At 27.9% G+C, this 19,617-nt stretch overlaps 2 protein-coding genes across 2 annotated transcripts; both read left to right on the forward strand.

The window, feature by feature from the left end:
* The first annotated feature begins 2,726 nt into the window (after positions 1-2,726).
* Positions 2,727-7,223, forward strand: LOC113861416 (long-chain-alcohol oxidase FAO2). The gene is made up of 3 exons (XM_027494218.1): positions 2,727-3,648; positions 3,746-4,018; positions 5,264-7,223. The coding sequence occupies exons 1-3, from the start codon at positions 3,436-3,438 to the stop codon at positions 7,007-7,009; spliced, it is 2,232 nt and encodes a 743-aa protein (XP_027350019.1). The 5' UTR covers positions 2,727-3,435; the 3' UTR covers positions 7,010-7,223.
* Positions 7,224-13,902: 6,679 nt separating this feature from the next.
* On the forward strand, positions 13,903-14,312 carry LOC113860762. Its single transcript, XM_027493268.1, has one exon. The coding sequence runs from the start codon at positions 13,903-13,905 to the stop codon at positions 14,278-14,280; it is 378 nt and encodes a 125-aa protein (XP_027349069.1). The 3' UTR covers positions 14,281-14,312.
* Positions 14,313-19,617: the final 5,305 nt, after the last annotated feature.

Below are 19,617 nucleotides of genomic sequence, written 5' to 3' on the forward strand. Positions count from 1 at the left end.
ATTTTGTGAGCTTTGATAAATTTTAATAATGATGGTGTTAGAGAACATACGGTTGGTATTTCTCTCATATTATTCCATTCAATGTCAGTTTTTTTTGTTTCCTCTAATTTTAAGAATATGGAATAGGTTTGGCTGATTATCCAATTGTTTCTTATTTTAGATTAGGGAAACGTAAACAAACAAAAGCTATATTAGTTTTTTAACTATTTTATTCACTTTCTAAGGAATTGAATGGAATTTATTGATGTTATCATTAAATATTCAGAAAATATTTCATTTTATGTCATCTAATTTGATCCTGCTCCACTCGTTATAAAATATCTGAAGAATAAACTCAACTTGGAGAACAGTTTGGTATTAGTATCACCACTGGCTTACCCCCATTGTGCATGGCCGGTTTTTTTCCCTAAATTTTGCATTAGTTCATCCCTTTTTCTTGCTCTGCTGAATTGTTAAATTTGCTCATGCATATTACCTTTTTCTTAATGTGTTCTCAGTTTTTGTATCATCAAGATTTAACTGGTTTTTATTCAACATTTTGTGACTGATACTATAGTCATTTGTGGACTATAACAGACCATCCTAATTAAATCACAATGGAGCCTATTTTTCATTTTATGCAAATTAATAATGCATACTAACACTAGCAAGTAATGAAAAAATTTAGAATTGAGCATTTTGTAAAGTTTTTAATTAAAGTTTACATATAAAATTGTTAACCTTCATTTATATAATACTAATAAAAGGGAGGAAGTGAATTAGTTCACTGGCCTGTCTAGACAAAGCCTACAAAGAGTATTTGGACACATGCGTGGAAGCAACATTTTCTTAAAGGATGTTTTAATGTGCGGTTAAACATTATGTATAATATATTAATAATTTTATTTATTATCATTTTTAATTAAAAAAATTATATTTATTTTTAATTATGTATCTTTCCGTGCACATTTAAAAATTTGTTTCTTAAATTCTGTCGTACCTCCCAAAGCAACATTTTTTTTCTAAAGCATCTTCAACTATTGACTTAACAGTGACAGAAACGTCTTTTATTTATTTATTCTTTAAAATCTTAGCATTATAAATTTCTTTTTAATTCTAGTTAATTCCGATAGGCTCAGGTTCATGATGCTTCTTTACACAGATAATAACGCAACTGAAGAAACTTATTTACAAATATAAAGCTCTCTTATACTTCTAATTTATGAAATTCAAATTAAAAATTTTAATCACTTAAATTCTGCCGTATATTGAAGATTTTTATTATTGTTAAACCTAAATGCATACTTATCCATATATTAGCACAGCCTCTCTTTTTTTTTTTTCTCTCCAAACATTTTTTATTTACATTTTTTATAATTATAACAAATTTTTAATGTATGCACCCAATGAAACAACGTGTAAATGTAATTGCGACTTTTCAATCATATTTTGTTCTCAAGCAATATATTCTCACTTCAAAGTTTTGGCTCAACCTCCGTTCATTCTTTCCTAAATTCTCACAAAGTTATTTTCCTTTTGACCAAAAATAAATAAAAAATAAACTTAAAAAAAAACATTAACTTTTGTTATTTCATTGGGTGGCACATTTATTATCTTTGACGACAATGAATTTCATTTGGCACGAACAGTCCCCCATCATATTTAATATCTTCATATTCCATGCTTTAACCTTCAAATAGAATGACAAATTTTAATGTCATTATGAATCTTAATAATTTTGTATACTTTAATGTATTAATTTAAAAATAATATATTTACTTGTCTATTTATATATCAGTGAATTTCTTGAATATTTTAAGACGAAAAATTACAGAAAATAATTAATTATTAAAAAAATAATTTATCATTTATTATTAATTTTTATTCTTACATTACTCAAATAAAATAAATATATTATATAAATAAAAAATATTATTAAAAATACTTTGAATTATGCTAACTTCTACACTACGAGATAAATGAAAATACTTTTCCTTCACTCTAAACATATAAATGTATAAAACATAATTACGAAAAGGATAGCGTAAGTGACATTTTTGCACAACCAAACGGAGGCATCTAAATGGCAATTAATGAGATTTGTTGTTCAGCCATCAACCAACTCTTTGCCTTTCTTTGATTTGATGTTTATTACAACGTGTTTTTTTTTCCATTTTAAAATATTTATTATCCAATTTTTTTAATTATGTTTTCAAACTAAATGTTTTTATTTTTAGTTTATTTTTAAAAATTTATAATTTTTTTTTTAAAAAATATTTTATATTGTCTTTGCATATATTCGTCGAGCGAAATAAAAAAAAAATTACCACTGAAACAAGAGCAACAATATAACAAAACCAACTTATAATTTGTTTTTTTAATGGAGAATATTTAAATATTTTCTTAAATTTTAAGTTAAATATTAACATAAAATAAATTTCAATAATCATATTTAAGAGAAATAAAATATATAAAATTAATATAGTATGAGATTAATGTCAAATTTTCAAATCAAACTTAAATTTGGGCCTAAATTTATTCAAGTTTTTATTTTAAAAAAAATAGATCCTTCCAATTTAAATGATATTAAGATTCAAAATTTAAGCTAAAATTAAATCAAGTTAAATAATGATATTTGAGAAGAACAAAAAAATATAAAATTTAAAATCTTAAATACACAATTATTTTGAAAAGGAGATAATTTTGTAGCCATCTAACATATCTTTAGCATGAAATAATTGTATTTGGGATAAGAATATGTAGTATCGTATGGTTAACTTTCCAAACGGAACTTAATTTCCAAGAACATATCTCAAACTTAGAACCTTATTCAAATCAAATATAGATCATTTGAACGAGCAGTGCAGTGATAACCAATAACAGCATGAGGTGTCTAATCCCTTTGAAAAATATTATTGTCTGATCAAAGAGAGGGTTATCTACCAACTTTGCTAATTTTGGGAAGTAGTTCATATGATTCTTTATCAGCTAACAGTTAACAGATACAAGCACTAATAATCCACCACATTTTCCTTCACCTTCAAGTTCCCTCCACATGCAGTATCCAATTTCACGTTAGGAAAACGCCAACTAGGCTCTTCTCTTCTCTTCTTCCCTCACCCTCTTTCCTATCGAGCAAAGCCAAAGAAAGGCACTGAACATGACTGATTCCAAGTGTTTTGTTTCTCATGAACTATTACGTGCGAATAAATCAATCAAATACTAACCAATCACTATTGACCACATTTTCCTTCATTCTCAGATTCAATCCTTTTGAACCTATCTTCTCTGGGCTACTCCCTCTGCTATTGACAAACACTGGCCCAAGGATAGTACTAATTGGGCCACCTAGCAAGTAGTTTCTCATAGCCTATAAAAAGGACTTGTGTTGTGCTAAATTAAAATTTTATTTGAAAAGAGAAAATAAAGGAAGTATCTTTGTGATCACAGAGAGGAATGGAAGGGAGAGAGAGTTGCCATCCTCTGTTAAGAGGAGGTAGGAAGAGAATAGAGAAAGGTTACAATCATGGGTTATCTACCATTCAGATGGATGTCATGGCTTCCATATGTGATACCCTTTTTCCTTCCCTCAACAAGGATAGTTCAAAGGACCAAGCTTTCTCAGCTTTCTACAATACTTCTGCTTCTCAGTTCCCTTTTCCTGATGAGGTAGGTGTTTTTTTATGATCCCGTGTTTTTATTTTATAGAAGGGTCTATATTACTTCAATTTCTATTCTTTTTTAAAATTTGTGCAATGAAAATTAGGCTGCAGAGCTCATGTTCAAGAGGACTGTGCCAGAAGCTTTGTTGTTGGTGAGTTGGGTTCTGTGGATTCTGTCCTTCAGATTGGGGACACTGTTGCTTTGTGGAAGTCTTTGCTTGGAATGGAAGTGGCCTTTCGTTAACAAGTTCTCTGAGATTTCCTTGGAGAAGAGAGAAAAAATTCTGAATCAATGGTCAAGGGAAAAGCGTTGGGTACCCCTGCGGATTGTGTTTGTGCTCATCAAACTTGTTTGCTTCTATAATATCTTCTCAAGGGTAAGGTTTCTTTTTCTCACCCATTCTAAGCTTTCAGTATATAGTTGAATTTCTTTCGGTCAACAGTATATGGTTGAATTGTAGAGGAATATGTTTGCACCTTCCTTAGTAGGTATTGCTCAACAGTTGCCCATAAACAACAGTTAAGAACAATAAATTGGGAGAGGACACATAGGCTCTTTGTAAAAGGACGGATGACATCATTATTTCATTAGGGCTTGATAGCAATCTACATCTGTCTGGTTTGACTGTTATTCAAAATTTATCATTTCCATGTTGGTTTTAATCGAAATTAAAAATTACACCAAACCAGCTGGTTTGACAGGAAAACTAGTGAAGTGGTAGTTCTCCAGTTCTTATGGACCCCCTCTCCCCAAATAAAGATCATTGAAAAATTTAATAAAGAAGGCTTAATTTTACATTTACTTTTCATATTTTAGTTTATATATAATTTTAATTCTTCTAGTTTTAATTGTTTGTGTCTGATTTTTATACTTTTAAATTATTCAAATCAAATCCTTCATCCCAAAATTTTGTTCAATAATTAATAAAAAAAAATAGTATATCATTAATTTATATAAATTTATAAAACATATATAAAATGATTAAATAAAAGTCAAAATATTTCTATTATATTGTATACATTTTTATTATATAATTTTATACTAATTTGAACAAATTAATAATACACATCTATTATATTTTTGTTAATTATTGGATGAGATTTTGAGGTGAGGGATTTAATTTGAATAATTAAAAAAAAGAGAGATTAAATGCAACAATTAAAATTAGAAGAACTAGAATCACACAAAAATTAAAATATTGGACTAAAAATGCAATTAATCTAAGAATAAATAAGCGAGATCCAACACCATTTTATGATTTTATTTTTAAGGAGTAAAGAATATTGCTTTAAATATATGTCATGTATGAACTTAATTTTAAATGTAACTATTGATGTTACAAATTATGAACATTATGTTTGTTAATGAACTTTTATATTTTATGCTATTATTTGATTATAAATGTATATCACTTTGCCAGTGTGTGTGTGTATATATATATATATATATCATAAACTGTGAATCAATAATTTCATTAATTTAATTATGGGTTGGATTTTAAAAACACTGGACGTAACATATAATGATGTCAAACATTCAAATTGAATTTCTCACACATCTCATTCCTAAATTATTTGTTTATTTATTTTGCTTTCTCATATCTTTCCCCCAAATGCTGCAGACTGATGTAAATGGGCAAAATCCCGTATGGAAAGCAATTGGATACGAGGTGGACACAAAGGAAAAGTTGACAAGAAAGGAGAGGCCACTCCAGAAGGGATTAGTAGAAACAATGTATGAAACTGATTCTACTTTAATCCAATCCCTCGCTGAAAAAGGCCTAGAAGTCACTGAAGATCTAGAGCAGAACACGTACAAGATCAAATGTGATGCTGTCATTGTCGGGTCTGGTTGTGGGGGAGGAGTTGCAGCTGCAGTTCTGGCAAACTCTGGTCAGAAAGTAATTGTCTTAGAGAAAGGAGAGTATTTTGTTGCCCAAGATTATTCTTCTCTGGAAGGTCCATCCATGGATGAGCTATACGAATCAGGAGGCATTATGCCAAGTCTTGACGGGAAAATGATTATCCTGGCTGGCTCAACAGTGGGTGGAGGCTCAACTATAAATTGGTCTGCATGCATCAAAACACCTGATTCTGTTCTGAGGGAATGGTCTGAAAAATATAAAATCCCACTTTTTGCCAGCTCTGATTATCAATCTGCCATGGACTCTGTCTGCAGAAGGATTGGTGTGACAGAGAAATGCAATAAGGAAAGTTTCCAGAATCAAATTCTTAAACAAGGGTGTGAGAAAATCGGTTTGAAAGTTGAGTCAGTTGCAATAAATTCTTCAGCAGATCACTATTGTGGTTCATGCTGTTATGGTTGTAGAACTGGAGATAAAAAGGGCACTGACTCTACTTGGTTGGTTGATGCTGTAGGCAATGGTGCAGTGATCCTAACTGGATGTAAAGCTGAGAAACTTATACTGGAAGATGGAAATGAGGGAATAAAGAAAAAGAAATGCTTAGGAGTGATTGCCGCAGCAACTTGGAGGAGTAAGGTAACAAAGAAACTCCAAATTGAATCCAACGTAACTATTTCAGCATGTGGCAGTCTCTCTACCCCTCCTCTAATGATTTCTAGTGGTCTGCAAAATCCAAACATTGGAAGGAACCTCCATCTCCACCCTGTTCAATTTGCTTGGGGGTACTTCCCAGAAGACATGACAAACTTGAGTGGTAATAACTATGAGGGGGGGATCATAACTTCAATACACAAGGTTTTTGCAGAGGATTCCACCCCACGAATCATCATAGAAGCACCTGCTCTAGGACCAGCATCATTTTCAGCATTGCTTCCATGGGTTTCAGGGCTTGATGTGAAAGAAAGGATGGTGAAGTATGCAAGAACTGCTAACCTTTTTGCATTGGTGAGAGACCAGGGATCAGGAGAAGTAAAGGGTGAAGGTAGAATAACTTACAGACTTGGCCAAATGGACAAAGAAAATCTTAGAGTTGGATTAAGAAAAGCCTTGAGGATTTTGGTTGCAGCAGGAGCTGTAGAAGTGGGTACATACAGGAGTGATGGCCAAAGAATCAAATGCAGGGGGATCAAGGAGGAAGATTTAGAGGAGTTTCTAGACACAGTCACAGTAGTTGGGGGTCCAAGGTCGAGGAATGAACTCTGGACCTTATTTACTACTGCACATCAGATGACAAGTTGTAGAATGGGTGCCACTGAAGAAGATGGTGCACTCGATGAGAACGGCGAGAGTTGGGAGGCAAAAGGCTTGTATGTGTGTGACGGGAGTGTCTTACCCAGTGCAGTTGGTGTCAACCCCATGGTAACCATTCAGTCCACAGCATACTGTATTGCCAGCAAGATAGCAGAATCACTGAAGAAAGAAAAGCAAAGCAAGAATAATTAAGTTGAATTATTTAATGCAAGTTTAAACGAAAATGTATATGTGCCTTTTCTCTTTCGTTTCATTTAAATTTAACAGTTTAGAGTTCAGCATTCTGTCCCGGCTATACCGGCAATGTTAGTGGTGATAAGTGAATTTCCACGTAATTGTGTCAGCGTATTTAATGGAAGACTTTATAATATTGTTAACCTGTGTTCTATGGATTGTAACAAGTTCTGCCAAAAGATCACATGCACCATGTCAGTGGACAGAGCGAGAGCGGTAAAATGCACCAGGTTGAGCTTGACGTTTCCAATATCATGCCAGTTTGTTTGGCTAACAACAGCACTAACTACCATATACTAGATGTACATAAAAGAAATTATGTATTTAATGCACCAAACCAACCAAAACAGGTAACGGGACAGACATTGCAACATTTAATTTGTATCACTAGATTAACTTCAAAATAAAATTTAAAAAATGTATTGCACACCGAGTATGTCTCTCTTAAATTATAGCTCGAGTCATACGGGCACCATATAAACGATGTCCTTGCGCTGAATGAAGGATTACATAAGCATCACACAAGCAACAAGAGTACCTACCCTGTGCTGCAATGGTAGAGCGCCTCATAAGGCATCCCCACACATTCAGGATGAGAGATGCTGGAGCACGTCACAACATTATCCATTATGCATATGGAAGAAATGGAAATTGTAATGCAAGAGACAACATAATATTAAACTACCAAACAAGTATATCTAAAATTGAAAATATTAGTTCAAAGGCTATAGGTTTTGGGCTCATTAACAAATCAACTTAACCAACAGAAAGAGTGTTTTCATGGAACTAGCAATAAGAGAGATCTCAAACATGAATAGCAAGAAAGAGAATGGTATTAATAGTTGGAATTGTGTGGGAGGAGGGAAATATTAGGTGCATCAACCCAAATGAAGTAATGAACTATAACGTGAGAATCACTTCCTTATTGAAAAAGCTTTGATAACCACTATAGCTTCAATCGGAACTTCTCTTGCTTCAATTCCCTCGTCAATGTGAATTCTCAGATGAACCACAACTAAGAAAATAAGTTTTAAAACTAAAAGAATAATGATGCATCAAAATTGATTTGTAAAATTTGAACAAAAGCAACCCTTCATTTACAGGCCACTTTCACTGCTTTCTGGGAAGCAGCATCCAAAATTCCAAATCTTCAGCTGTTATTGATGTCCTACCACTTTCCTGTTGAACCAATTAATCATCATCAACATATTAACCGTTGGAAGATTTATTTCTTCCTTCTTTATAACGGATAGTTGGACAAGACTAGAATTTTCCTTCAAATTTGTTTTTCCTTGATCAGCATTGGTGCCGTGTTACGATTGAGAGTTGTAGCAAACTACAAATCATTCACAAATGAGAGTTTCTTGCACATGTAAACCTGTATAAAATAGACAATAGGATGTGAAACAAAAAACCAATCCACAAGCAAGCAATATACCCATTTCAAATGATTATACATAAATGCATTGCATGATATCAGAAGGACATGAAATTTAATTGCAATCCGATAGGCTAAACACTTGAGATGAGGACGAAAAGTATGGTAGGACTTGGGACCCGAAGTTAAAGAAGCTTTAAAGGGGATAGATAAAGGCAAAGCAATTGGACTAGACAATATACCTATTGAGATAATCTTGGACAGAAAAGCATTAGTTGACTCACAACGTTCTATAATGAGATAATGTGGTCAAAGAAAATGCCAATAGAGGAGTTATGGGAGTGTAACTGAATGGAGATTATAAAAAGAGACTTGCGTCGCTGAAATGTAATTTGGTTTTATGCCAGGGATATCGATCACAGAAGCAACTTGCCATGACAAATGATGGAGCAATTTCAGAAAAATCAAAAGGACTTTCATGTGGGTCTCATTAATTTGGAAGTAGCATACGAACCAGTGACGAGAAGTTTTATGGAAGGCCCCAGAGAAGAAAGGAGTGTATTGCCTATCTTCAAGCAATCAAATATATATATATATATATATATATATATATATATATATATATATGCGCACACACATGCGCGAAGGGGACATAACTAGTGTGAGAAAGTAACATCATAGCAGATTTTTGTATAACTACAGGACTTCAACCAAGGGTCAACTTTGAGCACCTACCTTTTTACCTTAGTCTCTGAAGTGCTTACCTTCCACCTGTTCCAAACAGCACAAGTGAATCCTAAGCTATAATAATTGATAATAATGTTGTCAGAAAAACTGTCCCATTCACCAGCTGAACTGTCAGGTCAAACTAGCTCATATGCAGAAATCAATCTAGTAACTGGATAGGATAGGTTTGATCCAGTTCAGTTCCAATAACCAAATTGTAAAGCATCAACGAGAAACACCAACTTGATCCTCGTGTCACAAGGCCTTCAACAAGTTCAAAAATGAGATCTTCTTTCCTTTCCCCAATGAAGAAAGCAAACAATTTGAAAGGCAATTTCACAGTACTGCCTCACCAAAATTCGATGTTTAAAGACAAACAATACTGGCATGCGCACGCATACAAAAGAGCTAACATAACTTGAGTTTGTTTGGTAACTAGTATCTGCCCAAGAATGTTCCCTGGAAGATAACAGTAGCAACAAAATAAAGATAGCATCATAGCAATGAGCAAAAAAATTCACTGAAATATAAATTACCTAGTAGTACTGAATCCTCTTTGAATTACTAAATGAAAAAACTAATAACGTGAAGATCATAACAACAAAAACACATCATTGTTTCTAGAATTTAATCGATACATAAAAAATGTGTTACTTACCAGCTACGTATTCAACCTTTAACAATACGAATTCCTCCGTTGAGACCGCTTTTGAATGTTTTACCAGCCAGAATTTGACTTTAAACCACCAACGGCACCGTAATTAGACAACGTCGTTACAGCGCGAATAACTGCGTCTAATTTGGCGTGATTACCTCGTTTTCGTTGGCATTTTTCAGCTCTCGAAAAAGAGGAAACAGCAACACGTCTGGTACTGGCGGATGTTGAGGCGGTGGAGCTGTCATTTTCCGGCGACAGAGAGGGAGTGCGAGAGTTTAAAAACAGTTTTTTTAAAACAAAAATAAAATACAATACAAATTTACATTGCATTTTTATTTTAAAATTATTTTTTAAAAAAGAAACAAATATGCTCTTGGTTTTTAATTAATAATGCAAATCATAAAATATTGAGTAGTTTCCTTGCAGTTTCTTAAAAAATAAAATATTTACTAAAAACAAAATAGTGCATTTTTATATTTTAATATATTTTAATTTAATTTTATAAAATTCTATTATTGAATAATTTTTTAAACGTTTTATTATTCCTTCTGTTTCTTTTTAAGATTTGAATCAATTTAGCTATACAGTTTTTTATGATGGATTTAATAGTATTTTTACAATACTAAATAAAAATTAAAAAGTAAAATATTTCGTTAAAAATATATTTATTTTTACAATTTATAATTAATTTAATTTTTCAATCATTGTTCAAAAAAACTCTTTAAAATTTTAAAAATTTTGTTTATTGATTCAAAGTTGTAAAAGTTAATATAATGACGCATAATTTAATAAAGGGACAAATTTAACAGTAGGTTTCAGTCACTTTATAAAAGTTCATAAAATATTTTATATATAAAAATATATAATTTAATAATTAGTAACTTAATCATTTATTACACCACCCAAAATCCTTATGTATTCAAATTTATGTGTTACATTTGCTTAATTAGTATCACTTTTGTCTAGTTAACAAAAAATAAATCTTGAATCTAAATATTATGAGTTTACGATAAAAATTTATTAATATAAAGATTATATATATTACAAGTGTATCATATTATTAATATAATTTATATTATTTGTGTTTATAGTTATTTTATAAAACAATTTTTCGAAGTGTACATTATAAAAAGTTGTATATTATAATATTTTATTAAAATTACAAAATTCAATATAATTAATAGCATTTAATATATGAAAATTTATCGTATATAATTTTTTATCCGGTACAAAGTTATACTTATCGGAAAAATCATTCATAAAATTATATTATAATAAAAGTAAATGTAACAAGTAATTTTGAGAAATTTAAAACACTTTTTAAGATTCACAAAGCTTAAGTATTTAATCTTTTATTTGACATTTTTTTCTTATTTAGTTGGTAGAATTAAAGTTTTTCATATTATTTCTTTTAGTAATATACTCCATTTTCAGAGTCTTCAAATCATTAAGTATAGTATAAAATTTTTTATAATTTTTTAACCTTGTGTCATCATATGAATATTTGAAAAGAACACAAACTTTGTTTTGTAAAATGCTTTAGAGATTAAACTGTGTTAATCTAAAGAACATTTTTATCCTGCAATATTTAAGTTGCATAGTCATTTAAGAAAGTTACGTGAACATTTAAAAAAAGTATATGCTTAATATTTATTCATACTACTCTCACATAAAAAAAAATTCTTTTATTTAATACACTACTCTGCAATAAAGAGATATATAAAATTTAAAAAATAAAACTTTATCCATCATTAATTTAAAATTAATTATTATATAAAATACTTGGCTTTAAATAATAATAAATATGTTTTTGTTCATTTTACACGTTCAATCCTATATTTCAGTATCTGTCCCAATGGTCAAAATTTTGAGTATGTTAGTGAGATACATCAATTAGTGAGAATAACTTAACCTCACTGTTATATACTTTACTTCTTAATTAAATAGTTACGAGGGACAACTATGAGAGCAATTCTCACGTGTATACCGTATTTATACTGAATGTGTTTAAATTTGCTAAAAAAAACTATTTTAGAATAAAAATTTATTTAAACATTAGAAAGAGTAAGAAGATTGAATACAAGTAATAAAAAAGCTATCAAAATTCCATATAAATTAAAGTATAAAAATAAAAATGTAATTAAATCCTAGGAAAACATAGGAGAACCCGTATAATATATGTTGGTACAATAAAACTCGAGATAATATTAAAAATATATACTACGTAATTGAAAACAAAATTTATCATTTATTTAATGTTAATGCTATTTGATATGAATGGAATTTTGTAAAGATATTATGAACAGCTTTTTAACCTATCCGGAAAAAATCAAATATAAGAATAACTAGGGTTTATATAGTTTAGCTAGTAGCTTAAACTTTATGTGAATAAACTTTAATTACAAAAGTTAATCTCAACCTACACCATTAAATACAAAGATATGCTTCATACTCAAACAATAGAAAGATATCTCGTAGGAGTAAATAAATAATTTTTCTTTTAAATTGTAAATGTTGATCACCTTAATTATTAATTTTATAAAAAATCAAATTTATTAAATGATATTCATTTTAACTTTTTAACACAAAGTGATACTAAAATATATTTTGGATTATTTTTAAAAAACTTTAATACTTTAATACTATTATTTTAAAAAACTTTAACACAAAGTGATCACCTTAATTATTAATTTTAAATAATTTACTGAAAACTTGTCCATCGGGTCATTCTGTCTTTGAATGGTTCAAATATATTGTCTTTTAGATTGACGCGTTGTTTAAGTCATAAGGACTTTATTAATTTAATTTTTTAAATTGTTAAAAATAATTATTTAAATATTTCAAATTATATACAGTTGTCAGTTTAATTTCTTAAATGTAAAAAATAATATTTAATTTTCAAATTTATAAAAAACTAATTATTTTACTCTCTGAAATTATACTGCCATATTAATTCAATCTCTGAAATTATAAAACAGAATATTGATTTCGTAAAACTATTATAAATTAATTAATTTAATTCTTGAATTATAAAACGGAATTTTTTGTTCTTAAAATTATTTTAAAAATTTATTCATTTTTTTTATTTTCATCAAATTTCTCTCACTATATGTTAAATACGATAAATTAAGTGTCGGTATGGTACTTATATAGCTGCCCAAATTGTTAATTACATAATTTTATTTCATGAAAAGAAAATCATAGAAAAAAATGTGGTGCTTGAGACTTCCTCTTATACTTCAGCTTTGTTCAAAATTTTATTTGCATGAGAGACTTCTTTCTCATCTATTTGTATATCTATTATTTTTGTATAATATACAAGGTGATATCATAATTTATGAGTATTAAGTGAAGATTATTGGTTACTAAATGTTATGTCATACATGCATCACCTTAAGACTTAAGGTGTTGGGCAATGAAATAATATTATTTTTATTAAATAAAATTTTCAGTTAACTAAAAAAATTTACTAAATACACTCTTAGTTTATCACATCATAAATGTCAATACATTATCTACAATTTTATTAATTAATTTTTTTATAATTTTAAATGCTATTATTTTAATTACAAAAATTAAAAATACTAATTTTAATAAATTTTTAAAAATTAGATTAACAATACTTTAAATTTGAGGACTGTTACTCCTTTATTCAGCGTTGATTACAGGGTACAATAAATGAGCAATTTTATGCACCTCTTGGCATTGATGTAATATTAGGTGTTAGCAAGGGCATTTAGTCACAACACCCAATATAAATACCCAATTTCGTGAGGAACCGGTGAAGCATAATAATTCTTCAACAGTCTGCATCATCACCTCGTCAAGATCGCTTTTCTTCTTCCCAGTTCTCCCTTTTCTTTAATTTATGGAATTAAATTGCCTCAAAATTCAACAATTTTTATCATCCTCCTTCTCTCCAATTCGCCCTCGAACTTTCAACAATTCTCTATGGTGACCCATTTTCACTGAGATTGTGGGCCCTCACTCAGTGTTTTGTATTTTAATCTTAATTTGTGTAATTTTATTTGTATTTGAGTGTGGTAGTGACGTGGTATGCAGTATAGAGAAAGCATGAGTACCAAAACGATGCGTCCTCCATCTCGCCGTGTGCCCACCGGTGATAGTAGCGTCTCTAAGAGCAAGGAGAGACATGGCGGTTTCCAAAAGCCCAAACCCTTGCCCACGGCCCCAAAAACAAGATTGTTCAGGCAAGACAAGCCCAGATCTGAAGGTTCGAGCCCGAGGCCCATCGACCACCTTCTCGCGGGCTACTTGGCCCATGAATTCCTCACCAAAGGGACTCTGTTGGGCCGACGAGTGGGCCACTCGCCGGGCCTGCAAGAGGAGTCGCAGAAGCGGAAGTATGAGAGGTACGTGGAGCTAACGCTCTTGCTGAAGACGGATGGGCCCCACATGTTCCGTATTGCGAACCCAGCCCAATTGGCCCACTTCTTGAAGTTGTGAAACAAATGTCTAACACAGTTGACTGAGAAAAAAGTAGACATGAAAATATTGAAATCCTTTTTTTTCCCCTTTTATTTTAAAAGAACTCAGAAATGTGCCATGTGGGCATCCATGCACACAAGCACTTGTTGCTATCTCAATCTGAGGCTGATGATGTATCCATGGCATGCGACTTTCAATCCTTTCATTTATGGATTCCCATCTCTTTCTTTTAATCTTTTGCTCTCCATCGAATTGGGTTGTTGGTGTTATCTTGTTTTGCTCATGTCTGCATTTTCTTTCCTTCTTATTCTATTAATAATGTATTTTTTAAATACATTTTTTAACACTGGTTGCCAAAAGTTAAATGATTTTTTAAAAAAATAAATGATTTTTAAAGTAAGTACTTTGACTTTTAAAAAATGCTTACCCTAAATTTAAATTTAATTTTAAGAATGCTATTCAGTGTCTGCTGGTACCACTGTGTAACCTCCTTCAAGTTACTGGAATGTGGGAACTTTATTTTCCTTTTGTATGATAAACAGGAAAAGCAATGAAATTTTACTAAAATTGTTTGATTGAGGGAAGAAAACGAAGAGGGAGGGAAGTATGGAAAAAGAATGGCGTAAGCAACTTGTTTGAACGGAGGAGATGGGACCCATCAAAAATGACTTTTTTTTCTAAATTGACCATAAGTTGAGGAACAAATACGTTGGATTTTTTATTTGTTTTTCATGTTTAATTTTAAATAATTGATATATAATATTAAAATAATATTTTTTTTCTTTAAATTTATTATAACAAAAAAGATAATTTGATTTTTTTATCATTATTATAAATCATTTAAATTTGATATTATTTACTAATTTGAATTTGATAAAACACATTGACGTTTTGTTTTGATGGTTGCATATCAATGCCCTTTTCAGCTTTATCCTTTTTTCATTAATTCATGGTTTTGATAAATTTCTACCTTCGTTCAATTTATAAAAAAATATTATTTTTATTATTTTAAAAATATAATAAATAAATACTTATTTGTAAATATATTAATTATTAATTTATTACATTTATTATTAAAAATATGTTCCTAAAATACTTATTATTTTATATATAAATAAACACATTCATTTATTTAATACATAAAATAAAGTTAAAAATTCATATGACATATGAGTATTTTATTTTAAAGTAAACATATATAATTTAATAATTATTTATTTTTTATATTTTTATAAATAATTATATATAAAAAAATAAAATTTTTAAATAAATATTTTAACTTAACTCTGTAACAAAAAATAATATATATTAAATAATAAAATTACAATAATTTTAGAGTATAATTTACTTTAAAAAAATAAAAAAATATATTAAGTATTATGAATTTATATATAAACAAATATATTGGAAAAAAATTAAATTATTTATATAAAATAATAAGAAAAAATTATAAATATAAATATAAGAATTTATGAAACATATAAACATTTATATAAGATAATACAAAATCAACAATTTTTATCTTAAAAATTTATAATAAATATATAAAAAGCAAAATTAATATGACAAAATAATGTCTAATTCATACATTATTCTCAAATAGTTTTAAACTTAAAAAATTACTCATAAAAAAATATAAAATAAAATACTTCCATTAAATACTTCCCTTCCCAAGCAAACTACTCTTAAATGTTGATATCAACTAACACTATATATTTTTAAAATTTAAAGTATATATTTATAATTTATAACTATTTTTATTAATTTTTATTAATTAAATATTTATTTTTTATGGAAAATTAGAGATAATAGTTTATAAAAGATTTAGTAGTTTTTATAACGTACATCTAAGAGTACATGATAAAAAAAATTAATTTTATTCAAATTATAAAATCTGACATTATTAATGTATTAAATTACTATTATTATAATTTTTTTATTACTTGTTTTGATGCACAATTTAGCAAAATTGAAGGTTTAAATGCATTATTATTTATTGTAAAAGAGTAAGCTTGATTTTCAAGCGTGCCTCTGGTCTCCAACTATGTAATAAAGCTCACATGAAATGATGAGTGAATAATGTCTGAAAAGGCAACTCATTTAAGGTTGGGAATTCTGAATTTTTTCAGATAAATATTAAGCTAATAATATTAGACATCAAATAAATTATTATACAAAAATAAATCAATACAATAAAATTATTATAATTCCATTTATTAGCACAACAAAAATTCACTAATTTTTGACAAATACGTCTTACTTCTTACACCAAACAATTTAACTCCTACTGCTTCAACAATACTATATGAGAAAAAATAATTATTATATTTATTTTACGTACATATAAAGAGCATTTATAAAATACTATAAGTTCTTCCTAAAAATGTGTTACCTTAACCTTAACTAAGCAATCGACAAATAACAATTCAAATTGAATAGATTGTTTTTATTAGAAACTATGTTCAAAATATATTAAAATTATCAAAAGTCTATTATCAATTCTTTAACTGGTTTGTTTAATTTCTATCCAAAGATATATTATAAAAAATTATATTACTATTTTTATCAACAATAATCAGTATACTTAACAGTATTAAATTGTATAATTTTTAATAAAAAATTTGTTTTTTATTTTTAATTATACACATTAAAAATGATAAAACTTAAATATACTTTTGTAAGCTTAGGTAGATAAACAATTTTAGAAAAAAGGAATACAAAAGTAATGATAATTTGGTGATAACGTTTATTTAAAAAAATAAAATTAAAATGCAAATAAAGGGTGTTGATAAATTTTGTAAACCTTCTAATTTTGTTTAACTCATAGTTTTAATTTTCTCAAATTAATGAATTTTGTGTAATTTTCACTATCTCTCTCTTCTTTTCTATTATCTTGTTTTTTAATTATTTTCTTTCTTTCTAAACTTTCAAATAAAACTATATATACATATGAAGATAATGGTAATTATTACTATATAAATTCACTTAAACATCGCAGTTTGTAATCTATCGAAAGTTTGACAAATATTTTTATTTTTTTCTTTACATGGTAACAAAATTTTAAATGTATATATATTTTTAGATCCATTTTTAAATATCTCAATCGTTAATTTTTAAATTAATAAAACACTTGTTTATTATTTATATAAATAAAATTATTTATTCAATATTTTAAATGACTAATTTACCATTTATTATAATATATAGTTTTAAAAATACAATATAAATTTATTATATATAACTACTTTATACTACTCATACTTCTAAACATAAGACTTTCGGACTTTGCCATGGTCCTTTTTACGAGACCATTTGCAAGTATTTATTGCATTGACTTTTTCTTTTACAAAAATACCTTTAGTAGAAACAAAGTATTTGCTTTGTCTTTGTTTGGGCTATGTTTATATTGATTAAAAAAGATGAAGTGGGATTGAATGGATTGAAATTAAACCCAATGCAATGATTATTTTATTATAGAATAAAACAAAATTTTCATTCCATAAATCTAAATTTAATTTATTTATGTTTAAATTTAAACATGGTAGTAAATTCAAATTTAAAAATGAATATAATAATAAACATATAATTTTCATATTAATCAATATAAACTACAAAATCTTTTATATAAAAAATTAAAATTTATGATAAGAATATTATCTTATATTTTTTAGTTATATATATTAATTTAAAAATAAAGAGAATAAATTTTTAAAAGGAAAAACGATAAAAAAAATCTTAGAGTATAAGAGAAAAGTAACTTTTCAAAATCAACTATGCTTCGAATGAATAAAATAAAATGCTATATATATATATATATATATATATATATTGTAATTAGTGTATGGACACTTTGTTTATTTGATTTATGATTCTTTATTCTAGTATTTTATATTTAGGTGTTCAATTCAATTACTTCAAAAATTTTAATTATTGTATAGATTTTTAAAGATGTTCAACATAAAAACGTATTTTAACCAACACAAAATTCACGATGATCAAGTAAGAGAGTTTGACAACTGTGGAGAGTACAACAACATATATGTTATTCAATTAAATAATAATAACACAAAACAATAATAAAATAATCACTTTATGATCTTATAAAAGATTATATTTATAGTTTCATTTTTTTCTTTCAAATTTGATGAGAAGAAGAGTAAGCATAAGTAATAAAATACAATAAAACAATAAGCAGAAAAATAATAATAAAACAAAATATATTTAATTCATTTTTATTTTATTAATCTAAACAACAAAATAAGATGCCACGTGTCATTCCTCTCCATTCTATCACACTCCATTGATCATAACATAGACTTGATGTTTACGGTTTTGCACGTAATTAATAAAGGATTGGTATTTTAATTTTTATAAAAAGTTATTACTTAGACTTTTGACATATTTTTTTTTCTGATAATTTATCTAACAATAATCCTTTTAATGTTTTATAAGGCAAATAATAAATATATAAAAAAAACATGTGTTTATCATCTACTTTAGCATCATTTTGGTCAGCTGGCATAACATTACACGACCGCAATAATGAAGCCGTCATATCTATAACACAGAGAAAGAATAATATTATTAAATAAATATGAATCATCAAATAAATTATCATACAAAAACAAATGAATACAATAAATTTATTAGCACAACAAAATTTCACAAATTTTTAACAAATACGTCTTACTTCTTACAGCAAACAATTTAACTACCAGGTACTTCAACAATACTGCATAAGAAAAATAATAATAATCATATTTACTCTTTGTACATAAAAAGTATTTATAAAAAAAAAATTATGTTTTTATATCAATAAAAATTAAATTTTTTTATATTTAATCTAAATCTCAATCTTATATTTAATAATCAATAAAATAAAAATCTAAATAAAAAATTTAAATCAAATTAAGAATTTTTAAATTTATACTAAAAAAATTCTTACTCTTTATGAAATATTAAAAGTTAATTTTAAAAATGTATGACCTTAACTTTATTTAAGTAATCAACAAATATTAATTCAAATTAATAGATTATTTTTATTAAAAATATGTCCAAAATCAATAATAAAAAAGTTCTTTAATTAATTGGACGCGATGCATTGAGGAAAATAAATTAACTTAACTAGAAGTGGTTGGTAGGTGCTAAGAAGTGGACAATATAGTTAATGGCCGTTTAGTGGCAGCCATCAAGAAGAAGCCACGTGGCAAGAAATAATCTTCGCGCGTCCTGATGGAGGAAAACGCACAGTGGGGCCTACCATAAAACAAAACGAACTTTCCACATGCGATTCCGTTCCGTTCCCTCTTCAAACTGGTGTCTTCTCGCTTACGCTTCCTTTCGTTTGTTTTAGCT

The sequence above is a fragment of the Abrus precatorius genome, unplaced genomic scaffold (genome assembly GCF_003935025.1).
Source record: "Abrus precatorius isolate BTA unplaced genomic scaffold, Abrus_2018 Scaffold3, whole genome shotgun sequence".
NCBI lineage: Eukaryota > Viridiplantae > Streptophyta > Magnoliopsida > Fabales > Fabaceae > Abrus > Abrus precatorius.